Consider the following 23,579-nt stretch of genomic DNA (forward strand, 5'->3'; position numbering starts at 1 on the left):
CCACCAGCCTCCCCCGTCCCTGGGATTCTCCAGGCAAGAACACTGGAGTGGGTTGCCATTTCCTTCTCCAATGCGTGAAAGTGAAGTCGCTCGCTCAGTCGTGTCCGACTCTCAGCGACCCCATGGACTGCAGCCCACCAAGCCCCTCCGTCCATGGGATTCTCCAGGCAAGAGTACTGGAGTGGGCTGCCACTGAATGTCAGCAGTGAACCCCAACCTGGGGGCTGAGAACGGGGAGCAGTGGACACAGCCCACCCTTTCACACCCTCAGGTCTTAGGCCTGGCAGTCCTAGTGCCGGGGGCGTCTAACTGCCCACCCCCCAGCCTTTCCTCCCTCCCTGCCTCGGGGCGGCAGGAAGAGGGTCCACCCAACCACACCCTCACCCACCCCAGGACCACGGTGGGATCTGCTCTGTCCTGCGCAGGGGCTGAGCCATGGCGATGGGCGCCTGCAGTGAGACCCCAGCTCAGGAGCGCCACCTGGCAAAGAAAAAGAAGACAAAGGCGCAGCGGCAGGTTTCTGTACAGGAAGTTCGAATTATACATTTTAGTAACCGGGCGAGAGAAACGAGGCATCCGGGCAACAATGCAGGGGCCACAGGGAGAATAAGAGATCGAGAGCTAGGGTTTGGCGTAAATCTTACAAAGTGTATAAAGAATCTGTGTTTCTCTACAATAACAAAAAACCAAAGGCTACAAGAGCGGTTGTATATACAAAACACGGAGATATTGCTTCACTTGCAAACAGGTTCCTGACCAGACGGGGAGACAAGACAGAAAGGGGGGCACAGGATGGGGTGAAGGCTGGAGAGCGCGCTGCGTGCAAAAAGGAGGGGGAGGGGGGAGAGGGTCTTCTCCCAGCATAAATCTACAGGCAGGAGCTTGAGTCGCGCACGCGCGGGAGAGGATGAAGGCGTGCGCTGTGCCGGCTGTGCGTGGGCGAGCAGGCGGTTGAGAGCCAAGTGTCCGCCTGCCCAGCCCCCGGCGCCTTGCTTGGCTGGCTGAATCAGCCAGGAGTGGGGTTCGGGGTGGGAACCCGCCAGAGAGGGAGGGCGGCGATCGCTCCTCTGAGGCTGCCGTGGAAAACTGGAAGAGCCTGCTGCTCATCCCCCTGGCCTCTGGCCCGCGCCTTCCTCCTACCACCCTCCCCGCCCCGCAGAGATGAGAGGCCCACTGGAACCCAAGGAGAGCAGGTGCAGCAGCCAGGGGCTCCTAGCTTTCCTTGGTCTGGTTCTTCGTGCGGAGCTTGAGGGGAGGGCCGGAGCCAGTCGTAGAGGGGCGGGAGGGTGGGGGCGGGGCAGTGAGAGGGGCGGAGGGCCGGGACGTGCACGCACGCTCGGAACAGGTGCGGGGCGGTCACAGGTTCTGGCAGCACTGCAGCTTGTTGGGTTTCTGTCCGTCGGTGGTGGGCGGCACGCTGATGTCCACAACGTTGTTTCCGGGGGACTCGTCGTGCGCTGCACGGTCCGCAATTTGCTTCTGTGACACGATGCGATAGATCTCTACGGGGTGGGGGGAGGGAAGCACGGGGTGAGGCCGCAGTACTCTTCCGGATGTCACCTCCTCCAGGCAGCCCTCCGGATGCTGAGTTGGAATCCCTCTCAAAGGCTCCCACTGTGCCCTGGGCGCCCCTTAATGGGCTCCCGGAGGTTCCCCCCAACCCCCAAGGCTAGCTGTGTACCCGGAAACAGAAGGACCCACACCTGTCTGCAAATGTACCTCCCACCCAGGGCCACTCGTTCTGTAAGATCAGAGGCCTTCTTTTCCAAGGAGAAATTTCCAGAAGCCCTTGGGCTCCGAGTCCCTGAGGCCACATGCCTCCCGCCGACCCTGCAGGCTGTTCTCTAGTGAAGCTACCCAGGACCCACCTGCAGGAGGGTCCCTGTGTTGTGAGTGACAGTACGGGTGGGACCTGGCCTCATGCTGTGGAGCAGGCCCTGTCTGTCCCCATGTCTAGACTGAACAGTGGTCTTCATGAAGGAAGGTTTGGGGGCTGTGCTCTGGAGCATGTGACCTGGGTGGCTGGGGCCCTGCTCATGCCCACCCTCTGGGACCCCAGCTTGGCCCTGTGACCACCTGTGAGGATGTTCTTAAATGCTTCCTCCACGTTGGTGGAATCCAGGGCTGAGGTCTCAATGAAGGACAAGTTGTTCTTTTCTGGAAGAGAGGATGTGGCCCAGGTGAGTCAGCTGGGGGGGTGGGGTGGGGGGCACCCCTACCCTCTCCTGGGGACCCTGCCTGCCTGCCCACTCACCTGGTCCAGGAGATGAAGGTTGGGGGCCAAAGGGGTAGGACTGGATACTTACTCTCGGGGAGGGGAGACTGGCTCTGTGGCCACAGGCATGGAAGATGCACCCAGTGTGGGCCAGCTGCCTTGCCTGCCTTCCAGATGCTTCTCTGACACCTCAGTCAGAGTCCCGCTCTCAGCAGCATGGCCCCTCGAGGCCCCGGCCAGAGCAGATGACCCAGAGTGACCCCCTGGCTGCCCTCTGGCCACCCCTTCAGGTCTGGTGGGCACTCACCTGCGAAGGCGCGGGCCTCATCCGTGGGCACAGCCCGCAGGTGGCGCAGGTCGCTCTTGTTGCCCACCAGCATGATGACGATGTTGCTGTCAGCGTGGTCCCGCAGCTCCTTCAGCCAGCGCTCCACGTTCTCATACGTCAGGTGCTTGGCAATGTCATATACCAGCAGGGCGCCCACTGCGCCACGGTAGTACCTGTGAGGATGGAGGGGCGGGGCCAGGTGTGAGCTGAGTCAGTGCCTGAGGGGGCATCCCAGGCTCCATGGGCAGCAGCTCCTTGGCCTGAGGGGTGACCAACGTGGCCTCAAGAGAGAGGTGCGTGTCCTGAGGCCCCAGGCTCCACCCCCCGGATTCAGCTCAGGAATGGGGAGGCCTGAGAGAGAGTTGGGAATCTGGGGTCAGAAGACACTCCTTGGGTCAACCACTAAAAGGAGAAGACCACCACACAGGGAAATGCCCTGTGTGGCCTAATGCCCGCTGTGGCCTGTCCTGTCCGGGGCACCAAGCAGATGGATGGACAGGCATTCAGTCCAAGAGATTAAGGAGCGGAGGAAGGGACCTGGCCTCAGTGAAAGGAATCCAGGAGGCAGCAAGTGGCTGATGGAAGTTGGAAGGGTCAGGGAAGAGGCAGCCTGTGGGGTCATGATGGCTACTGGGAGGCCAGGATGGAGTGGGACATGGTGAGCACTGGTGGGGGGCTGGGCGGGCTGAGCAGACAGGATGGGGCACAGGCAGAGGGGAGTGGCCCAGGCCAAGACTGGTGATGACAGCCCCCACCATGCAGCCAGTGCCCAGAGGCACGGCAATACGTCAACAGGACCCAGGGGTCAGAGGGGCTGTGGGGCGTGCCCACCTGGGGGTCACAGCATGGCCAAGACTGGGCACCAGCCTTCTAGCGGGTCCACAGCTCCCAGGGATCTTGTCCCTCCACCCTGGGCCTCCTGCTCTCGGGGTTGTGTTCACGATTCCCCTCTCCCCTGGCCCCGCTGCTCACGCCGAGGTGATGGCGCGGTAGCGCTCCTGGCCAGCAGTGTCCCAGATCTGCGCCTTGATGGTCTTGCCGTCCACCTGGATGCTGCGGGTGGCGAATTCGACGCCGATGGTGCTCTTGCTCTCCAGGTTGAACTCGTTGCGGGTGAAGCGGGACAGCAGGTTGCTCTTCCCCACGCCCGAGTCCCCGATAAGCACCACTGGGGGGAGGGGTGGGGAGGGGCACGAGTGAGGCTCCCTGGGCCAGAAGCGGGCAGTGCCCCAGAGCCAAGACCCCACATGCCGCCCACATCCACCCACAGGGCCTTCACAGCGGCGCCCAGGGTGCTGCAGACGCATGACAAGAGTCAGACGGAGCGGAGTCAGTACTGTCCTGGGCCCCTAGCATGAGGTACGACACGAATAGGGTCCTTTAGAGCAGGGCTGCCCCAGATGGGACCCAGGCACTGGGCAGAAGGCAGCCTGGGGAGTCGCAAACCTCGACAGTCCCAAACTTCCCTGGTGACCTGGGAAGTCAGGGCATGCCTGAGAAAGCCTCAGGACTGGGTGACCTTCCGCAGGTCACTTAACCTCTCTGGGCTGCCTTTTCCACAGGAAGACAGTGACGGGAGCACCTTAGGGAGGGGGTCATGGGAATGCCTGGGATCGGAACTCAGCCAACATCTGGTACACTAGGGCAGGTTTGCAAGGCAGGTAGGGCGGTGGTGTCAGATCATCCTGCAGGCACGACGGAACAAGAGCCTGCCTGAGCCGTGAACGCAGAGCAGGGCAGAAAATGGGCGAGTCTCTCTCCACTCTTCCCTTTATCGTGCTGCCTGTCCCCAGCCGTGTAAGCCCTGCCTCTGGGGGCCCAGCCGCTCCAGGCTCTGGGCTGGAAAGGCCAGGAGGGGCTGTGTTCAGGCTCAGAACACAGTCCCGGGGACTTGTGTCCGTGTGTGCACCGTGTGTGCGCAGTGCAGAAGAAACAGCGTCTCTCTAGATGCTCCAGTTGGAAACCACAGGGACGCCCAAGCGTTGGTCTTAGGCTCTGGCACCCCAGGGGCTGCGGACATGGTCGGTCGCTCAAGGTCCCAGCGAAGTTTTTCCTTGATGAGAAATTCTATGTGTGCACGCCCAGATTCCTGCTGCTTGTTACAGCTTCGCTGCTCCCTGACCCCAGACAGGAGTTTCTACGTTTATTCTCAGCGTCGACGAACAGGCTGTTTTCCTCTACGCCGCCAGAGGGCGACTGTGAGCACCCAGAGTGGGTCCCCCCCCCCCCCCCCCCCCCCCCCGCCACCCCCTCATAGGGATCCCACCTCCAAAGTCCGGAGCCCACAGGGCCCTGCATGACCTGCCCCGTCCCCTCCCTGCCCTCATCTCCCCTCTTTTTCCCCCCTCACTCACTCTGTTCCAGACACGTGGGCCTCCTCGCGACACTACCCTTTACCTGGAAGGTTATTCCCCAAGTACCCACCGGGTTCCTGCTCTCCTCTGTGTGGCCCCTCTGGTGGCACTTGATCAAGGAGGCCAAACCCTGCCATTTTCTTAAAACGTCACTCCCCAGTCCCCTTCCCTGTCTTTCCTCCATAGCTTCCAACCCACCACACTCGCCAGCTTTCATTTAATGATTTTTTTTGTCACTCTGCCTCGAGGTCAGCCATCTTGGACAGTCTGGTTTGCTGTCGTATCCCCAGGACCTGGCGCGGTGTGGCGCACAGGACACACCCGATTAATACCTATTGGATGAACGAATGCCAAAGGAGCTGGCGGAGCTTCCCAGGCCCACCTCTCCCCCAGTGGGAGATGCCCAGGTCACCATCCTCGGGCTCTAAGTAAGGAGGGGTAGGCCAGGCAGCTCCCAGGACTCAGTACGCTCTCTGGACTGGCTGCATTAGAGCCAAGAATAACAAGAACAAGAAGAATGTTCTGTGCTGAGAAAGCTCTTGATGTGCTATCACCTCACATATACATCACATGACGCATTTTACAGATGAGAAACTGAGGTGCAGACAGGCAGCCACTTGCGTGGGACCATCCAGTTGAAGAGTGGTTCAGCAGGATGTGAACCCAGGATTCCTAAGTACAGGGCTGAGCTCAGGGGTCTGGGTTTAGCCTCCTCTCCCACCATCTGGGGTATCCTGACCCCCTACAGTAGCTGGTAACTCCTATTCATCCTTCAAAACCCCTGGGTTCAGGCACTCCTCTCCTCTCAAACTACCACCAAGCCACTGATGACAATGCCAATGTCCTCTCCTGACACCATGGGCACCAGACACAAGAATGCCAAGTTGACTTCAGAGAATGGTGGAAAGAGGTCAGTGAACATGGGCCTGAGGGCCAAGGACTCCCAGCCATGCCAGTGGGGCCACGGCTGGACTGACTGTGGGCCCACTGTCCACACCCCCAAGCCCTGACCTCCTTCCCATGGTGATGGCATGAATCTGGCCAAAGCCAAGAAGATTTGCACACAGGTCTCATGTCCTCAGGAACAGAACAGGAAATGCAGAGGAAGAGGGTCCCTTTAGGCCCGGCCCTGTATTCCCCCTACCCTCTCACGGTCTTCCCAGCCCTGTCCATCTGTCCAGCCTGGGGGTCCCATTCTCCACATGGGGTCTGCTCTGGCCCAGCCAACAATCTCTTGAGCCCCCCAGGCCAGGCCCAGCCCTAAGGGCTTTGTTATGGAGTTCGCAAGGCCACCCCAGGGACAGATGCTCACATGATCATGTATAGTTGGGGATGCTTAACCCAGAGTGACCAAGTCCCCTGGCCCAAGGTCACGCCATGAGAACAGTGGAGCCCAGAGCCACACAAGGGCCACCAGCCACAGCCCAGACAAATGGCCCAGAAGGCAGGGCTGCCCCCTAGGTCCCTGGCACACGGTGCCCAGTGCAGAACTGGCTGGTGAGGCAGTGGCCAGGCCAGTCCTGTGTGCAGGCTGTGGAATGAGGATGGCATTGTCCAAAGTACAAGTCATCTGTTGTCTCAGGGAAAGAAAGAGCCCTTGAGGACATGGCCCCCAGCATTTCCCCAGAAGTTGGTGGCATCACTGGCCGGGACACAGTCCCCCAGGGCACACCACTTGGCTGGCCAAGCAGGCAAGCCCCGCTGGCAAAAACAAAGAGCTGGCACCTCTTGGAAACCCTTGGTCCCCTGCCCTGCCCCAGGACAGTGCAGCACATCTAGAGTCCAGCCTCTGACACTCAGGCCACTGAGTGGCCATCAGAGGCACTGCCCCCCCCCACTCCAGGCTGATCAGGGGTCACAGATGCTCCCACTGTGGACCTCACCACCTGGTCCATCAGAGGAGAGGTCAAGGGAACCCCTGGGGAATTGACGGGCAGGCTGGGGAAATGGCCCTGGACTGAAAACGATAAAATGTTAGCAGGATAAAAGTGAGGGTCTATAATTAGATACAAATAAATAAACTCACTTCTGGGGGTGCGAGGGATGAGCCTAGTGGAAAAGGAGAAGCATGTGGGAAAACCCCCAGGGGGACCTGTTGGCCTTGACCAGGAGGACAGGGGAGCCAACCTGTGATGTGGCTGCCAGAAAAGCACATTGGTGCCGGGAGGGCTGGGCAGAGGGCAGCCAGTGTCCTGAGTGAGCGGTGTGGCCCCTCCATGCCCAGGGCAGGGCCAGGGAAAGGTGACTGAAGCCTGGGGGAGGCTGGGCACAGGATGGGGGATGGGAAGATCACAAACCACTCCACTCCAGAAGGGCTCCCCCGACCAGGCGGCAGGGCGGGGGAGCTGTGTGGTGAGAAAGTGGATCCTTGTCAACCCTTCCAGCACAGCTGTGTCTGGACACCTCTCTACTGCCCAGGCCTGACCCTCTGCAGGCCATGGGGTCACAGGAGGGCCTGTGGGGGGGCAGCTTATTCACGTTTCTGTCTACTTGCCATATTTATGGCCAGTGATGCGATAGTGGCAGCTCGCTGCCTGCTGTCTTCCTTCCTTCTTTATTTCCCAGAGTCAGAATTTCCTTTTCCTATTTAACTGAGTGGATTTAGAGACAAATATTAAAAGATAATTGGCAGGGGAGGGGGAGGGTTCTTCCCTGGTGGCTCAGTGGTAAAGAATTGCCTGCCAATGCAGGAGACACAGGTTCAACCCCTGGTCTGGGATGATCCCTCATGCCATAGGGCAGCTAAGCCTGTGTGCCACAATTATTGAGCCTGGGAGCCAACACTACTGAAACACGCATGCCCCAGTGTCTATGCTCTGCAACAAGAAAAGCCATTGCAATGAGAAGCCGACACCACCACAGAGAAACTAGCCCCCTCTTGCCGCAACGAGAGAAAAGTCCGCACAGCAACAAAGACTTAGCACAGCCAAAAATAAATAATAGAGGGTCAAAAAATAATAGAGAGGTCCTCTGACAAGGCATTAAGTGTGAAGGGAGGTCTCAGATGACCAGACTAGGAACCGCTGACCTTGTGGGTTAGACTGTCACTTCTGACCCGGCTCGAGGTCAGCAGGGCACCTGCTAGAGCGCAGGGGGAGAGGGCAGTGGGGCAGGCGGGCATTGCCCCCTGGGGCCAGTTGTCCCTGAAGTATTTCCAGAAAGAGGACTCAGGAGATGGGTCCTGGGAAGCGCACAGCCCAGTTCCAGTGCCCCTGACCCAGTAACTGTTCTTCTGGGAACAGACTTCAAGGAAATAAACCAAAGGACAAAAGATGACTCGTGCAAACACTTGGAGCTGGATTATTTACAACAGCAAATTGTTGTGTTCCGAGTGGGCCTGGAATTAGCTCTCAAGGGTGGCCAATGTCAGCTGGGGAGCCCAGCTCAGCGGCACAGGACCTGACCAAAGCCTAGGTTCACACAGAAGACTCTGGAAAGTCAGTGACCCCTAAACCAGCCCTGCAAATAACAAGTGAGGAAGGACCACAGAAACACTGGGAGGGGGAATTTCCCTGGTGATCGACCCAGTGGCTAAGACTCCATGCTCCCAATGCAAGGGGGCCAGGGTTCAATCCTTGGTCAGGGTACTAGATCCCACATGCTGCAACTAAGTCCCAATGCAGCCAGATAAATAAATATTTATAAAAGAAAAGAGACTCTGGGAGGAACGCCCCCTACCCAGGCCTGCCCAGCAGTACACATCCAGGTGGGAGCCAGTCAGCACCTGGGGAGCAGCCCCCTGGAGTAGGCTGGGTAGACATAGGCACCATGTGCTGCAGGACTGGCATCCAGGCCACCTGTCACCCACCCTCAAAGCCCTGACAGTGTCCATTCTCGCCTCTAATGTGAGACCCCCCCAGGACTCAGTCAGCACCTGAGCCAGATGCCTGCTGACCACACAGCCTCACCTGCTGGCAACCTATGAGCTTGCAAGCAGCTCCTGGAGCCCACAATGCTGTGTGACAGAGTGGCACAGGGACTCCCTCTGCCCAGAAACCATTCACTACTGGAGATCCCACTTTCTACATCCCCAAGGTCCCCAGAACCCCAGACTCAACCAGGGATGATACCACAGACACATAGTGACGGGCACACTACATTCCCAGCCATGGCCAAGCTCCCCCAATGAGGCAAAGATGCCAAAGGCTGGCATGGGAGGTAGCATGGCAAGGGTGCCCTGAGTGGGCCTGGAGTTAGCTCTCAAGGGTGGCCAATGTCGGCCGGGGAACACAGCTCAGTGGCACAGGACCTGGCCAAAGCCTAGGTTGGCACAGAAGGCTCTGGAAAGTCAGTGACCCCTAAGCCAGCCCAGCAATGGCTGCCTGACCTGCCCACGTCTTACTTGAGGCCCCTAGAGCCCTCTGCTCCCTGGCCAAGGAAGATCCTTTGGTAGGTTGGAGGAGGAGGTCTGACAACCCCAGGTACACTGCTTAAATGGTCTGGGTTCAAATCCTGCTCCACCACGTAAACTGTGCCCGTTTCCAGGTTCATAAAGAGAAAGACTGGATAATACAATACCGACCTCACTGTGGCGAGGGCTTCAATGAATTCACGTGTGTAAAGTGCTTAGAAAAGTGCAGGTATTTGGAGAGCGCTTTTAAAAGAGTTCTAAGAGTTAACCATCAGGTCTGGGTTTAGCACACACAGTCCCTGACTTCCCCCCCCACTCCAGGTGCCCCTCAACGCATTTCCGACTCCACTTCCCAATCCAGGCTCCACTGCCCTCCCACCACCACCACACCTTGATCCCCATTGTTCTCCCCTACCTTCCCGGGCACCCTACAGATGCACTGCCACTAATCAAAACAGGCCCCTCCCACTAGGTGAGAGCACCGCCCCCATTCGCCCAGCCCATTTCTTGGACACGCCCACCACATCCTAGCACCGCCTCTAACGGCCCCGCCCCCATCGCGAAGGGAGCTTTCCACTCAGCCCGGCCCGCCAAATGCTGGGGCGGCCCCGCCCCTCTGAAGGCCCCGCCCCTAACGGCCTCTCCCACTGCCCGGGGCCCCACCCACTCTGGGCCCTGGCCCCGCCTCGGCGCATCCCGGGCCCCCAAGCCTCTCTGGGCAGCCGGCCTCGCATGGCCGCGCACCCTGGCCCGAACTTGACCAAGACCGGCCTTCACTGGCCTTTCTCGGCTGCCCGGCCTGCTGGGCCCCAAGCTTCGGGCTGCGGCCTAGGCCCAGAGGCCTGAAGCGCAGCCTCGGCTCCTGCCTGCCACCGCCCGCTTGCCCGTCTGTGCCCCACCGACCGCACCTTTGAATAGGTAGTCGTACTCGTCGTCCCGGGTCCCCATTGTCCTGGCGCTTCCGGCGGGATCGGCGACTCCGCAGCCCCACCACAAACACCCGACGGGGGCGGAGCCGGCGCCGCGCAGAGCGGCGGCCGAATGGCCAATCAGCGGTGGGTGATGTAGCGACCGGCACCCAGGGCAGCCAATAAGAGACGGAAGCAGAGCCTCTGGGGTGGGCGCCTCCGGAGACCCACCTTCTTCGCCCTCGGTCTCCCGGAGAAAGGCGGAAGGAATGCGGACCTTTCGGAAGTGACAGCCTCACCAGCCTATCAGAAGCGAGTTCTGGAAGGCGGGGCGGAAGACTGGAAGAATGGAACGGATTGACGGGGCGAGTAGCCAATGAGAGGTTTGATTCAGATAGTACCGGGCCTCCAGATGACCTGTCCGGGAAGGGAAATAGGGCTACGTCCAGGTAGTGTTACGCTATTTAACGTCCCAATGACGTCATAGGTCAATGCGCGCTGCTCTGCGGTACGCCCACTCCCACCCTCGCTGCCCCAGTAAATGACAGCTCCTGGCGGGCATCTGTGTGTGGACCTTTTCTTCTTAGAGGTCCCCTTCTTTCTGGGTTGCAGTTTCCATCCCTACGGCGGCCTCGGTTTCCTCACTCTGTATAACAGGGAAGAAATCTTAGGGAATCTTGGAGTATAACTAGATCATTGATCTAAACAGATCTAATCTACCACCACCGTCAGTCATTGGGTCTTTGTTTAACAAATATATATAAATCCTTACTGGATGTCAGAATCCCTCTGCCAAGCAGGAGATGCAGGTTTGATTGTGGAGAAGGAAATGGCAACCCACTCTAGTATTCTTGCCTGAAGAATCCCATGAACAGAGGAGCCTGGTGGGCTACAGTCCATAGGGTTGCAAAGAGTCAGACACAACTGAGCGACTAAACAACATCTGGGATGTCAGACACTCTCTCCTTCTCTGTCTCTTTATCTTGCTTTATTCCACATCTCTTCTGCCGTAAGGAGGATTTATTTATCTTCCCTTGACATTAAAGTATATTTCCCTCTCAATCCTGTTAATAAACAAAATTCAGCTGAGTAAATGTGAAGATCTTATTGCCCTTATTAAAAGGTTCATGAATCAAGCAACATCTCATCTGTCAAGCAGAGATAATTCCCAGTTGTTGTTGTTCAGTAACTCAGTTGTGTCCAACTCTTTGTGACCCCATGGGCTGCAAGCACCCCAGGCTTCCCTGTCCTTCACCATCTCCCAGGGTTTGCTCAAAACCATGTCCATTGAGTCAATGATGCCATCCAACCATCACATCCTCTGTCACCCTCTTCTCCTGCCTTCAATCTTTCCCCTCATCAGTGTCTTTTTCAATGAGCTGACTCTTTGAATCAGGTGGCCAAAGTATTGGAGCTTCAGCTTCAGCATCAGTCCTTCCAATCAACCTTCCATTGAGGGTTCATTTCCTTTAGGATTGTACAAAATGGAAGACTTTTATAGAAAAGAGGGTGGAACAAAGAAGTCATGCACAACAGAAAAATGAAAGCCTTCAGGTGAGGCCAGCTTTTGATTGGCTGAATTGTGGTGTTTCCATTGGCTGGACAGGAAGAAAGTCTTCTTTTCTCCCACTTGAGTGAAGTAGTAGCAGTTCTGTTTGGGAGCGTAAGGTGCCTCTCTTCTGGTTGGGGTCTGTAACTGATGTCTTCCTGTTTGGGGTAATTGAAGAGTGGCAGGTCATAAGAGCTCCCTCTGCAAGCCTTTTTAACTCCTTTTTCTTTTTTTAATTTGCCTGCCCTGGGTCTTAGTTGCCGCATGCGGAATCTTTTAGTTGAGTCATGGAGGCTCTTAGTTGCAGCATGTGGAATCTAGTTTTCCTGACCAGGGATCAAATCAGGGCCCCCTGCCTTGGGAGTGTGGGATCTTAACCACTGCGTCACGAGGGAAGTCCCTTTGATGCCAATTTTAGTTGAGGTTTCCTGTTTTTAATTTTCACAAATATATTTACATATTTAGTTTCTGTCCCCCACCAACAGAACATCAACCCTGTGAGGGCAGAGACTGTGTTTGTGGCCATCACTGCTTTGTCATAGCTAGTGCACAATAAATGGTTGATTAATGATAGTGTAAGTATAGGGGCTTCCCAGGTGGCACAGTGGTGAAGAATTTGCCTACAATGCAGGAGATGCAGGAGACTCGGGTTTGATCCCTGGGTCAGAAAGATGGAGGAGGAAATGGCAACCCAATCCAGTATTCTTGCCTGGAAAATTCTATAGGCAGAGGAGCCTGGTGGGCAGGCTACAGTCCATGGGGTTGCAACAAGTCAGACACAACTGAGCATGCAGGCATGCTCTATGCAGTGTAAGCATAGAGCTCATGTGCTAATTATAGTAATTATTATAATTGCCTCCTGGACCTCATCCTTGGGATGTTCACCAGGCATCCCAAACACAAATTTGACCTCTTTTCCCATATTCTCTCCTCCTCCTGTGACTCCATCCCCCCACTCCCATCATCAAAGCCAGAGGTTGTGGACTCCTCTCTTTTTCTCATCCTTTATTCCCCTGCCCCTCTCTCCCATCCCCTCCCTCAATTGCATTACTCTGCCCCTCCTCCCTCCTAAATTTCTGACCACTTGGCACCCTCTCCTCTGCTGCTGCCCCTGTCCCAGCCCTGTCATCACTACCTGGACCTGTGTTTCCTGTTCCCAAAATTCCCTGCTCTGTGCTCACCTCACACAGTCTGTTCTTCGCATAGGAGTCAGAGTCTTTCTTTCTTCCTTTCTTTTCAAATTGAAGTATAGTTGATTTACAATGGGATTCCCTGGTGGCTCAGATGGTAAAGAATCCACCTGCAATGCCGGAGACCTGGGTTTGATCCCTGGGTCGAGAAGATCCCCTGGAGAAGGAAATGGCAATCCACTCCAGTATTCTTGCCTGGGAAATCCCATGGACGGAGGAGACTGATGGGCTACAGTTCATGGTGTTGCAGAGTCAGACATGATCGAACCGACTAACACTTTCACTTTCACTTGATTTACAAGTATATAAATCACTTGATTTATATACTTTCAGGTATGTAGCAAAATGATTCATGTAAATATATATGAATATATATTCATATAAATATATATATCTCAGATTATTTTCCATTATAGGCTATTGCAAAATATTGAATATAGTTCCCTGTAGTGTACAATAGGCCCTGTTTAGTAGTGTGTATATTGGAGCAGGAAATGGCAACCCACTCCAGTGTTCTTGCCTGGAGAATCCCAGGGATGGAGGAGCCTGGTGGGCTGCCGTCTATGGGGTCGCACAGAGTCGGACACGACTGATGCGACTTAGCAGCAGTGGCGGCGGCAGCAGTGTGTATATGGGGCTTCCCTGGTGGCACTAGTGGTAAAGAACCTGCCTGCCCATGCCGGAGATGCAAGAGACATAGGCTTGATCCCTGGGTTTGGTTCGTGGGTCGGGAAGATACCCTGGAGGTCGAAATGGCAACCCACTCCAGTCTCTTGCTTGGTGGTGAATGGATCCCATGGAGAAGAGCCTAGTGGGCTACAGTCCATGGGGTCGCAGAGAGTCAGACACGAACTGAAGCAGCTTAACACGTGCACACACATACTGAGAAAGTCATACCTTTTTTTTCCAGTTCTTTTTTTTAAGTTAGTTCTTTATTGAAGTATTGTTGATTTACAGTGTTGTGTTAATTTCAGGTGTATAGTACAGTGATTCATATATATATAATATATATTCAATTATATATGGAGACATATTTTTCAGAAATTTTAAAATATTTATTTTTATTTATTTGGTTGTGCCAGGTCTTAGTTGCGGCAGGAGTGACCTTCAGTCTTCATTGCAGCATCTTTAATTGTGGCATGTGGGATCTAGTTCCCCGACCAGGGATTGAACCCGAGCCCAGAACACTGAGAGCCCAGAGTCTATTTATTTAATTTTGGCCGATCCATGAAGCTTGCGGGATCTTAGTTCCCCTAAACCAGAAATTAATCCGCACCCTCAGCAGTGAAAGCACAGACTCCTAACCGCTGGACGGTCAGGGAAGTCCCTCTAACTGGAATTTGAAAGCATCGGCATTGTTTTTTCACCGAGTTTAGTTTTCCTAACCTATTTATAGCAAGTGATATGGGTTTTCCACATGCTGTAGAGATATGCCTCTACTTTTTAAAAAACTGGGTCAATAAGTCCCTGTATGCCTAGGAGTGTGTCATCTGGCTTAATTATTAACAACACACCCCCCTTTCACTCTCAACAGTGTCTCCATTTGGACGATCAATTAGAAGAGTGTCTCTGTTTGGACCCTTATCTGTAATGGGAATACATGCATGGTGCTGAGACAAATCTTTTAAAAATTTATTTTTATTCATTTGGCCGAGCCAGGTATTCGCAACTGGCCGAGCCAGTTGCGGCAATGGGGATCTCTGATCTTTGCTGTGGCATATGGGGTCTTTTGTTGCGGCATGTGAGATCTAGCTCCCTGACTGGGTTGGAACCTGTGTCCCCTGCATTGGGAGCATGGAGTCTTAGCCACTGGACTGCCAGGGAAGTCCCCAGATGAGGATCTTTCTGTTGACTAGCGTGTCCCAAGCACTTGGGACAGGGCTTGGCCTTTAGTAGGTGCTTAAGAAATATTAGTTGAATTTATATGTGTGTGTGTGTGTGTGCACACCCGCGTGCTAAGTCACTTCAGTCTTGTCTGCCTCTTTTGTGACTGCATGGACTGTAGCCCGCCAGGCTTCTCTGTCCATGGGGATTCTCCAGGCAAGAATACTGGAGTGGGTTGCCATGCTCTCCTCCAGGGGATCTTCCCGACCCAGGGATCGAAGAACGTGTGTCTCATGTCTTCTGCACTGGCAAGCGTGTTCTTTACCCCTAGTGCCACCTGTGAAGCCTATATATATATATATATATATATACACTACATACACATACACACATATATATTTTTTCTTTTTATCCACCCCTCCTCACCCACTATATGTATATATTTTAAGGCTAATTTAAAGGAAAACTTTTGCAGACATAGCCAAAAGTGGGAAGAGTTTACACAAAACTCTGCATTAATGTAAGAGTAGAGGGAATTCCCTGGCAATTCAGTGGTTAGAACTCTTGAGCATTCACTGCCGAGGTCGTGGGTTCAATCCCTGGTAGGAGAACTAAGATCCGCAAGTTGCAAGGCAAGGAAAAAAAAAAAGTAACACAGTAGAGCTGGGTTGTGCAAGATGGTGGCCATTGGCCACTGTGGCTGCTGAGCCCTTAAATATGGTCGGTCCAAATGGAAATGTGCCGTAAATGTGAAATCTATACCGGGTTCAGAAGACTCAGTACGAGAAGCCACGTCAAGTATCTCAGTAACTTTTATATTGACCACATGTTTAACCTGCAATATTTTGAATATATCGGGTTCAATCAAGTACACTCCTAAATAATTTTTTCTTTCTTATATATATATATATATATATATTTTTTTTTTTTTGCCCATGCCACAAGGCATGTAGGATCTTATTTCCAGACCATGGATCAAACCTGTACCCCCTGCAGTGGAAGCTCAGAGCCTTAACCACTGGACCACCAGGGGAGTCCCCTACTTTGTTTCTTTTTAAACTTTAGCTGTTTTTATTTCCTTTTTCTTTGTTTTGCTTTTTTAAAAATGTGACCCCTAAAAAAAAATAACATTAAATATGCAGCTTACATCCCTATTTCTCTCATGTGGCCAGACACTAAAAGGTTATCAAGATTCATGTGCATAAGTATGATCAGGAAGAGCATCAAACTTTCTCTATTACCTGCTTCCAGAAGGACCAAATGAGGGTTTTGCTTTGTACCTCTGAAAATGAACATGAGATCTCCATTATGAAACCATAAGTGAAGGAAGTTGAAAGCAGATGTTGGAGACGGTGGGGATGACTAGCATTGTCCTCAAGAGCCCTGGAGTGTTCACCCTCCACCCTGTGAGCCTGTTTATGCGGACTCTGAAAACTGTCCACTTTGAAAAACAAACCAAAAGACATAAAAGAATGAAATGTTTTGAAGTTGCTTTTATTCCGAGAATTCTGTGGGTTCCACCCAGACGCCGTGGGCGCCAGCTGACTCACAGCACCCAGGCACCACAGTACGGTGAGGGTGCCCAGGCCTACGGGAAGCCCTGGTCCTCCAGCCAGTCAATGTGACTGAATCCACTGGCCATCGAGGGCCGGCCTGGCTGCCCCACCCCCGCAGGGTCCCCTCTGCATCCCCTGCTCCTTGGCGGGTGAGGGGGGTTTCTGTGCCCCTCTGTCCCACGTTTTTGGGGTCTGTGCCCAGCAGCCCTACAGCCCTGCTCTCCTCAGAGGGCATTTCCTGCAGCCTCCCCTACTCATCAAGGGGACCTCTCCAGTCATGGGCATCTTCTCTGTCCTTGAGGCTCCAGACAGCCCTTGTCTGGAGCCCCTGCCCAGGCAGGGAGTGGCCACACGTGGACAAGAGTCACTGTCCTCTGGGGGCCTGAAACCAGGCCCCAGAGAGGAGGCTAGGAGGCCGCTGTGGGCTGTACCAGGATGGTGGTGGCCTGCAGTGGGTAGTAGCGGCCCCGCCAGGTCTTCCAGAAGATGCCCTTCTTACGCTGCTGCCGCTGCCTTGGAATGGAGTGGAAATACTGGCCGTTCAGGTTGGAGTGACTGCAGGTGCCAAACCACCAGCCACCTGCCAAGGTCAGAGAAAAGGGGACATGGTCAAGCCTGTGGGTCCTTGGGTCTCCAGTGGGGCCGAGGTGGGGAGGGGGCTGGGTGTTGGCCATCACCCACTTTAGATGAGAGAACTTTGGCAGTGGTTGTCAGACTGTGTTCCAAGGAACCCCAGCTTGTGACAAAGGCACCTCAGGGGCTCAGGGCACCTCCCCACCCCATCCTGGTAACTGCGGCTTTTACATCTGTGACCCTGGCAAGTTACTTGTCCACACTTGCCACATGGTGAACATTTATTAAAGCCTTTCTATGACTGTCGTGTGTTTCACTAGTTTGTATCACACTGAACCATGTGAAATTAATCACTATTCCATCCTTCTTCCCAAGACGGAAATGGCAACCCACTCCAGTGTTCCTGCCTGGGAAATCCCATGGACAGAGGAGCCTGGCAGGCTACAGTCCTCGGGGTCACAAAGAGTTGGACATGACTCAGTGACTAAACAACAAACAACCATCCTTCTTTGACCCACCACAAGGCAGTTTCATCTGTTTCACTTCATAGGTCGTGGGCTCTGCCTTCAGTTTGTCTTGGTGGCTAGCCTGTGGCAAAGTCATCTCATTGTATTAATATTTTCATAGCAATCATGTGGTGTGGGCAGAGTGGTTATACCCTTTCTTTTTTTCTGGCCTCACCATGCAGGATCCTAGTTCCGTGACCTAGGATTGAACCCATGTCCCCTACAGTGGAAGCTCAGATCCCCAACCACTGGACCACCAGGGAAGTCTCTATACCCATTTTAAAGATGGGGAAAATGAAGGGGGGGAGGCCTTGTCAGTTGCCTAAGGGTCCACAGCAAGTATGGAGAAGGGGGCACAGAAATAAGGACTTCCCTGGTGGTCCAATGGTTAAGAATCTGCACTCCCAATGCAGGGGGCACGGGTTTGATTTCTGGTCAGGGAACTAGATCCCACATGCTTCAACTAAGACCTGGCACAGCCAAAAAAAGAACAGTGGCATGGAAACAGATGGGGTTGAAGGCGGGGCAGGGATGCTGAAAAGCTGTGTGGAGAAGGGCAAGATGGGGAGGGACAGGGCTCGCTTACCAGAGAGGCTCCTGGCGCAGTTCTTGTCTCCGCGGAGGTCGTGGTCCTGGTCCCAAGTGGAGAAGGGCAGGGAGAGGCCACTGGGCGAGAAGGTGGTGGCGCCCAGTTTGCTGGCCACCGGTGGCGTGAGCTGCAGGCTGTAGGCGGTGTCTTCACCCCCCAGGTGGATGGGGAACTGCAAGGACTCGGCATTGCCCTCCCAGTCCTGCAGCTGCACAGCCAGGCGGCTGCCACGGTCCCCAAGGATGTGATGCACCTTCTCCAGGCCCAGCCAGAACTCGCCTGCCACGGGAGAGGCCAATCCATGAAGAGGACCCCCAGATCTGTAACACTCTCCTCCCCGCTATGCCTCTGGCCTGCAGGAAACACCTACCTTGGGGGTCTCCGAAGCCATCTTTGTAGGCTTCCCAGGGCTGGTTAAAGTCCACGGAGCCATCCTGACGCCTCTGAATTACGGTCCAGCCTCCATCTGCCCAGAAAAGTGCGAGGTCATCAGGAGGATTCTTCTTATAAGGGATCCTGCCTCCCCTGTTTGGCTCCCTAAACCCCAAAGCACCTCTAAACCCAGGGAGAACAGTTCCTCTCACCCACCCCAGCAGGATGGGAGGAAGACTGGCAAAGAAAGAAGGTGAGCTGGCCAGTAAGCTGGGGGTTCTGCCTAGATCTTTGTCCCAGGACTCAGCAGAGAAGGAGGAAGTGGGGAATAAGAAGTGGCTGCACTTGACGGAAAGACAACCAGGCCTGTGATATTCAGGGTACCTGGGGGCCAGCCCAGCCCTACCTGAGGTCATTTTGCAGTTAACCAGGAAAGGCGGGGATCCCTGGGGCTGGATCTGGAACAATCCACTTTCCCTCTCTCCCTCTTCAAACAGCTCCTGGCAGTCCCTGGGCAGTCCTGAAGGACAGACAAAAGATGGGGGGGATTGAAACGGAGAGCCGTCCTAGGGGCGTCTAAGGAAACAGGCATGTCTGGGGGCTAGGCAGCATGTGACAGGGGCAGGAGGGGGCACTCCTCAGCTCACCGTGCCCCCTTCCACTTGCCTAAAGTTGCCCATGACTCCCCAGGACCAGCCAGACCCATCCTGCCTCCTCCCACCCTGAACGCCCATCCTCTGGCCACACAGCCTTCCTGGTAGCACGCACGCTCTGGCCACAGGGCCTTGGAACATGCTAGTATTCTGCCTAGGACCTCTTCCCTCATGCAGTTCTCTGCCTCATATTAAAAGTCCCAGCTTCTGGAAAGGATGATGTCTCAGACACCCATCCCTCCCCTCCCCTCCCCCACATCCTGTTGCAATAAATAGGGAAAAAAGAGGAATGAGTTTTTTTCTTTCCCTTTCCTGAGAACAAAGAAGATAAAGAGAACAGTGATCAGGCCTGAACATTCCTAGTTGTTTCCTTTTTCTTACTTTAACTGCTCCTAACTCTGCTTGTCTGTAAGGAAGCTTGCTCTTCGGCCTTTCTGGGGTTTACCCTTACAACACCCTTCCCCTTGTAGTTACACACTGGAAAGAAGACCACAGAGCCACGTAACAGCCAGACTCAATCACTGAGTTACCAACACCAGACTATGGCTGTCTTAGAAACAATGCAAGAGGGAGAAATCAAGACCCTGTCGCCTTTGTTCCTCATCACCGACCCCTGACTATGAGCCTTTGCCTTATATAAGGCCCGAGACTCATCATGGGCGTTGAGGGGGCACAGTTCTTGAGGCATGAGCCTACCGTGTTTCGAAACTCTTTGCTGGCTGAGAATTAAAGCCACCTTTCTATTCCCTCCAAACTCTGTCTCTGTATTTTTTTCTTCAGCTTCAGTGGGCAGAGAAGGCCAAGATTTTGGCCATCATTAGCCCAAGACCAGGCTAAGGGCCACTGAGGACTTCCTACTCCCCAACACTGGGGACATCTGTGATCTCTCCACAACTTCCCATACTGTATGAAGTCCCTGAAGTCAGGAATGAGGAATGGCTCTCTGCCCACCATCTGGCACCAGCTGATGCCAGCCCACAGCAGATGTTTAATAAAGATGCCATGAAAGAATGATTGAAGGAGCTGGACCAGAGTGGGGGTGGGGCCGGAACAGAGAGAAACGGGAAGGGGCTCTGCTTCCTCCAGCCTCGGGTGAGCATTAGGCCTGGATAGGGTTTGGAGGGCACCACAGAGGCCCCACCCGGGGTCCCGGGCATCTGAGAGGGAGAAGGAAGGATTGAAGAGTGAAGGAGGGAGGGACGGAGGGATGGCTTGGGCATGTCTGCAGACTGGGGAAGTCCCTGGCCCCCACCCCAGCAGGAAAAGTAGGGGAAAGGTTGAAGGGGGAAGGGCAGGCTCAGGTTGAGGGGTGAACATGTTGGCGCTGTGGGGGTGGGGGCGGGCCCAGAGTGACTGCTGACATTTCCCGGCTCCTCAGGCAGCTCCCCTTTCGCCTACTTTCCTCTCTTCCAATCACAACAGGCAGCCGGCCAAACCACCAGTGTGGCTTCCATTAGCACCAGCTGTTTGTCTCCTCAGCTCTGACCTTTCTCCGGCTTGGCAGGGCTGAGCCTGGAGTCCCCCAACCTACACATGACCCCCCCTCCCCCATCACATTCCTGAGGTGGGACCTTTGCCTGCTGGCCCCTCCCAGAAGCCCCTCATGGCAGGGCTACCATTTGGGAGGGTGTAGCGGACCCTTCCCCTTCCTGGTGGGGGAGGTGGTGGGACCAAGAGGTGGGAGAGCCTTCAAGACCAGAGGGATGGAAGCCAGCAACCAGCCCGAGGGCGGGTGTGAAGAGGGGGATTCGAACTTTCACCCGGTTGGCTGTAGACTGCTGCAGATGCCAGTGGGGGGATGGGGTAGGAGGACCTCAGGGAAGTCAGCCAGGTCTGGACCTGTGAACTTAGGGTGGGACAGAGACACTGGGGAGCTGGGAGCCAGGGTCAGACACCTACAGACATGCTGGTTTGGAGATGTGGGGTGCTCTGGGGCACACACAATAAAGGATCTAGAACTTGTAGGAGTCGGGGCAGGGTGAGAAGGGGCGATCAGCACTTCCAGGTCAATAGAGCCGTGAGAGCCAGGCAAGGTGCATGGATCAAGGGGCCCAGACTTGTTAAGAGATGCAAGAGTGAATGGTGTGACTGGCCGGGGAGATGGGGGTTCCCTGCCTTAGTCTCCCTTCCCAGATCCACACTCTAAAATGAGGGCCCAGAATTCCCTGGCCGGCCTGTGGTTAAGACTCTGTGCTTCCAGTGCATGGGGCGTGAGTTCAATCCCTGGTCAGGGAACTAGGATCCACATGCCAAGTGATGCAGAAAACAAACAAACAAACAACAACAAACACCTGGTGGCCCCAAACGTCAGAACATCCCCCTCCCCAGCAGCCGTTCTCTTTTAACCCAAGGGGGGCTCCAGTCTCCCAAACTGGCACCCTTTTGTCCACCATCCCGCCCTCCTGCAAGGGTCCAACCCCCAGGAAGTTGTCCCTGAGCCATGCCAGCCCTTTCCCCACACCCTTGCAGCTCAACCCCCTCTTGGACCCACTTTCCCAACCCCTGCTCCAGTTAGTGGCTCTCGAGGCTTTGGGAAAATCCCACTGACTTTCTGGGAAGAAGGGTTTGAGGGGAGCCCAGAGAGGAAGGGTAAGGGCTGAAGAGGGGGATGTCCTGGTCACCCCTTCACCAGAGACCTGTCCTCCCACGAGGATGCACAGCCAGAGCCTCTCTCTTTCTCAGTAAGGTGGACCGAACAAGGAAAGGGGAAAGAATGGTAAGTCGGGGAATGAGGGTGGGGGTTGGGGGGAGTTTGCTAGAGTCCAGCAAAAGGTTGGACACTCACTGTGCAGGCGGCTGATATTGTGAGCTGGGCCAGCAAGCTGGGCCATCTTGGGCAGCCTCTTCCTCCTGGCGGGCTTGGCCATCTCGTGGCCCAGGTGCCTGGGGGCCAGGTGATCCATCTAGGACAGGACCAGGAGGAGGATGTCAGGTCTGGCTGGTTCAGGCTGCTCAACCTGCCTGGCTCCACAGCCAGACCCACAGGGTCCACCTTGAACCTCCCTCCCCATCTGGAGCAAGCACTGGCACCTGGCTCTGTAGATTCTGGATTCGCAGCTGCTGCTTCTCCAAGTGCCGCTGCTGCTGGGCCACCTTCTGGAAGAGTTGCTGGATCCTGCTGTTCTGAGCCTCCAGCTGAGTCTGGGGAGAGTGTAAAAGTCTGGTGAGGATCCGGTCTTCTGCCACCACCTTCTCCATTCATCCGCTGGTCCTGCTTCCAACTCTCCATCCTTTGAGGCCGGGGCAGAAGAGCCCAGGCTTCCCTGGTGGCTCAGTGGTAAAGAATTCGACTGTCCATGCAGAAGATACAGGAGAAGTGGGTTCGATCCCTGGAGATCCGCTGGAGGAGGAAATGGCAACCCACTCCAGTGTTCTTGCCTGGAGAATCCCATGGACAGAGGAGCCTGGAGGGCTACAGTCCTGTGTTGTGCATAGTCGCTCACTCGTGTCCGACTCTTTGCGACCCCATGGACTGTAGCCTGCCAGGCTTCTCTGACCATGGGGATTCTCCAGGCAAGAATAACGGAAAGGGTTGTCATGCCCTCCTCCAAGGTATCTTCCCAACCCAGGGATCGAACCCAGGGTCTCCTGCACTGAGGCGGGTTCTTTACCGTCTGAGCCACCAGGGAAGCTCGTTACAGTCCATGGGGTAGCAAAAGAGCCGGATATCACGGAGCGACTGAGCATGCAGGCAAAAAGGAGAGACCAGGGTGTTCGGGATGCGCCCCTTCTTGTTCACTCCCTTCCAGGGCAGTAGCGTATATGTACCTTCAAGCTGCGGAGGGTTTCTGGGGAGGCGTCGCCGCCGCCGGGATTGACCAGATTGGCCTGGGCGCGCGGAGGCGCGGCGGACCCCTCAGGATCCTTGCAGGCGGCCCCACACGCGCCCAGACGCCGTTCCAGCTCGCCCAGCTGCCCACGGGTGCGCTCCACGTGTTCGCGCAGCCCGTGGCCGAGCTGCAAGAGGCCGTGTGCCAGCACGTTCACCTCGTCCCAGGAAGCAAAGCGCGGCGTCTCGGGAGGCTCCGGGCGGCCCTGAGCGCTCAGCAGCCCGGCGGTGGCGGCGCACAGCATCAGGGCTGCTCCGGCTGTCGGCGCACAGCGCATCCTTCCTGGTGGTCCAGGCTTCGGAACGCGGAGATTCGGAGAGGCAGGAATGAGGGGGCGCCAGAGAGACTCTGGGGTCGAGGTGCGAGGGCTGGAAACCCGAAGGCCCTGGCGGAGGACTCGCTTCGGTGCAGAAGCCGGAGGAAAGACTAGAGTGACAGCCCCCGGCCCTCGGCTTGGTGTGTCTGTGCGACGCCCTCTGTTATAAGCGCTGCGCGCGCGAGGAAGGAGGAGCCTAGAAGGCGGGGCGCGTGAAGTTCCGGGGGCGGGGAGTGGGGGCCGGGGTTGGGGTTCAGTACGCTGGAAGCAGGGTAGTTATGCCGGCTCTGGGAAGCCGTGGGAAGTGCAAAAGTCTGGCTTCTCTCACCAGGTCCTGATGTGCGTTTTCCGTCGTGCCTTCTCTGCTGACCATGGGAGACGTGACCTCCTCTCCCCGCGGTCCCCTTCCAGGCACCGGCATTCCGAGGCCCTACCCCCACCCCACCCCAGCCACGTTCGGTGGGG

The 23,579-nt window shown here is 55.4% G+C and overlaps 2 protein-coding genes across 2 annotated transcripts; both read right to left on the reverse strand.

Annotated features, from left to right (window-relative positions):
• Nucleotides 1–517: 517 nt before the first annotated feature.
• Nucleotides 518–10,277, reverse strand: RAB11B (RAB11B, member RAS oncogene family). Its single transcript, XM_027547525.1, has 5 exons — nt 10,157–10,277; nt 3,516–3,711; nt 2,523–2,716; nt 2,077–2,157; nt 518–1,502 (listed from the first exon to the last, which is right to left on the reverse strand). The coding sequence occupies exons 1-5, from the start codon at nt 10,194–10,196 to the stop codon at nt 1,357–1,359; spliced, it is 657 nt and encodes a 218-aa protein (XP_027403326.1). The 5' UTR covers nt 10,197–10,277; the 3' UTR covers nt 518–1,356.
• A 5,920-nt stretch (nt 10,278–16,197) lies between these two features.
• Nucleotides 16,198–23,287, reverse strand: ANGPTL4 (angiopoietin like 4). The gene is made up of 7 exons (XM_027547526.1): nt 22,737–23,287; nt 21,999–22,109; nt 21,754–21,871; nt 18,722–18,835; nt 18,314–18,409; nt 17,941–18,222; nt 16,198–16,855 (listed from the first exon to the last, which is right to left on the reverse strand). Exons 1-7 carry the CDS (start codon nt 23,073–23,075, stop codon nt 16,683–16,685), a joined length of 1,233 nt encoding a protein of 410 aa, XP_027403327.1. The 5' UTR covers nt 23,076–23,287; the 3' UTR covers nt 16,198–16,682.
• Between the last annotated feature and the right edge of the window lie 292 nt (nt 23,288–23,579).

The sequence above is a fragment of the Bos indicus x Bos taurus genome, chromosome 7 (genome assembly GCF_003369695.1).
Source record: "Bos indicus x Bos taurus breed Angus x Brahman F1 hybrid chromosome 7, Bos_hybrid_MaternalHap_v2.0, whole genome shotgun sequence".
Classification (NCBI taxonomy): Eukaryota; Metazoa; Chordata; class Mammalia; order Artiodactyla; family Bovidae; genus Bos; species Bos indicus x Bos taurus.

Excerpts from the sequence above, each read along its gene's own strand:
- RAB11B (XM_027547525.1), bottom strand. The coding sequence starts at position 10,196 with ATGGGGACCCGGGACGACGAGTACGACTACCTATTCAAAG. Across the intron at positions 2,717-3,515 it reads TACCGCGCCATCACCTCGGC|GTACTACCGTGGCGCAGTGG; the intron begins GTGAGCAGCGGG and ends CCATCCTCACAG. Across the intron at positions 2,158-2,522 it reads TGAGGCCCGCGCCTTCGCAG|AAAAGAACAACTTGTCCTTC; the intron begins GTGAGTGCCCAC and ends CCTCTCTTCCAG.
- ANGPTL4 (XM_027547526.1), bottom strand. The coding sequence starts at position 23,075 with ATGCGCTGTGCGCCGACAGCCGGAGCAGCCCTGATGCTGTGCGCCGCC. Across the intron at positions 21,872-21,998 it reads TCCAGAATCTACAGAGCCAG|ATGGATCACCTGGCCCCCAG; the intron begins GTGCCAGTGCTT and ends GTCCTGTCCTAG. Across the intron at positions 18,836-21,753 it reads CAATATCAGCCGCCTGCACA|GACTGCCCAGGGACTGCCAG; the intron begins GTGAGTGTCCAA and ends TCTGTCCTTCAG.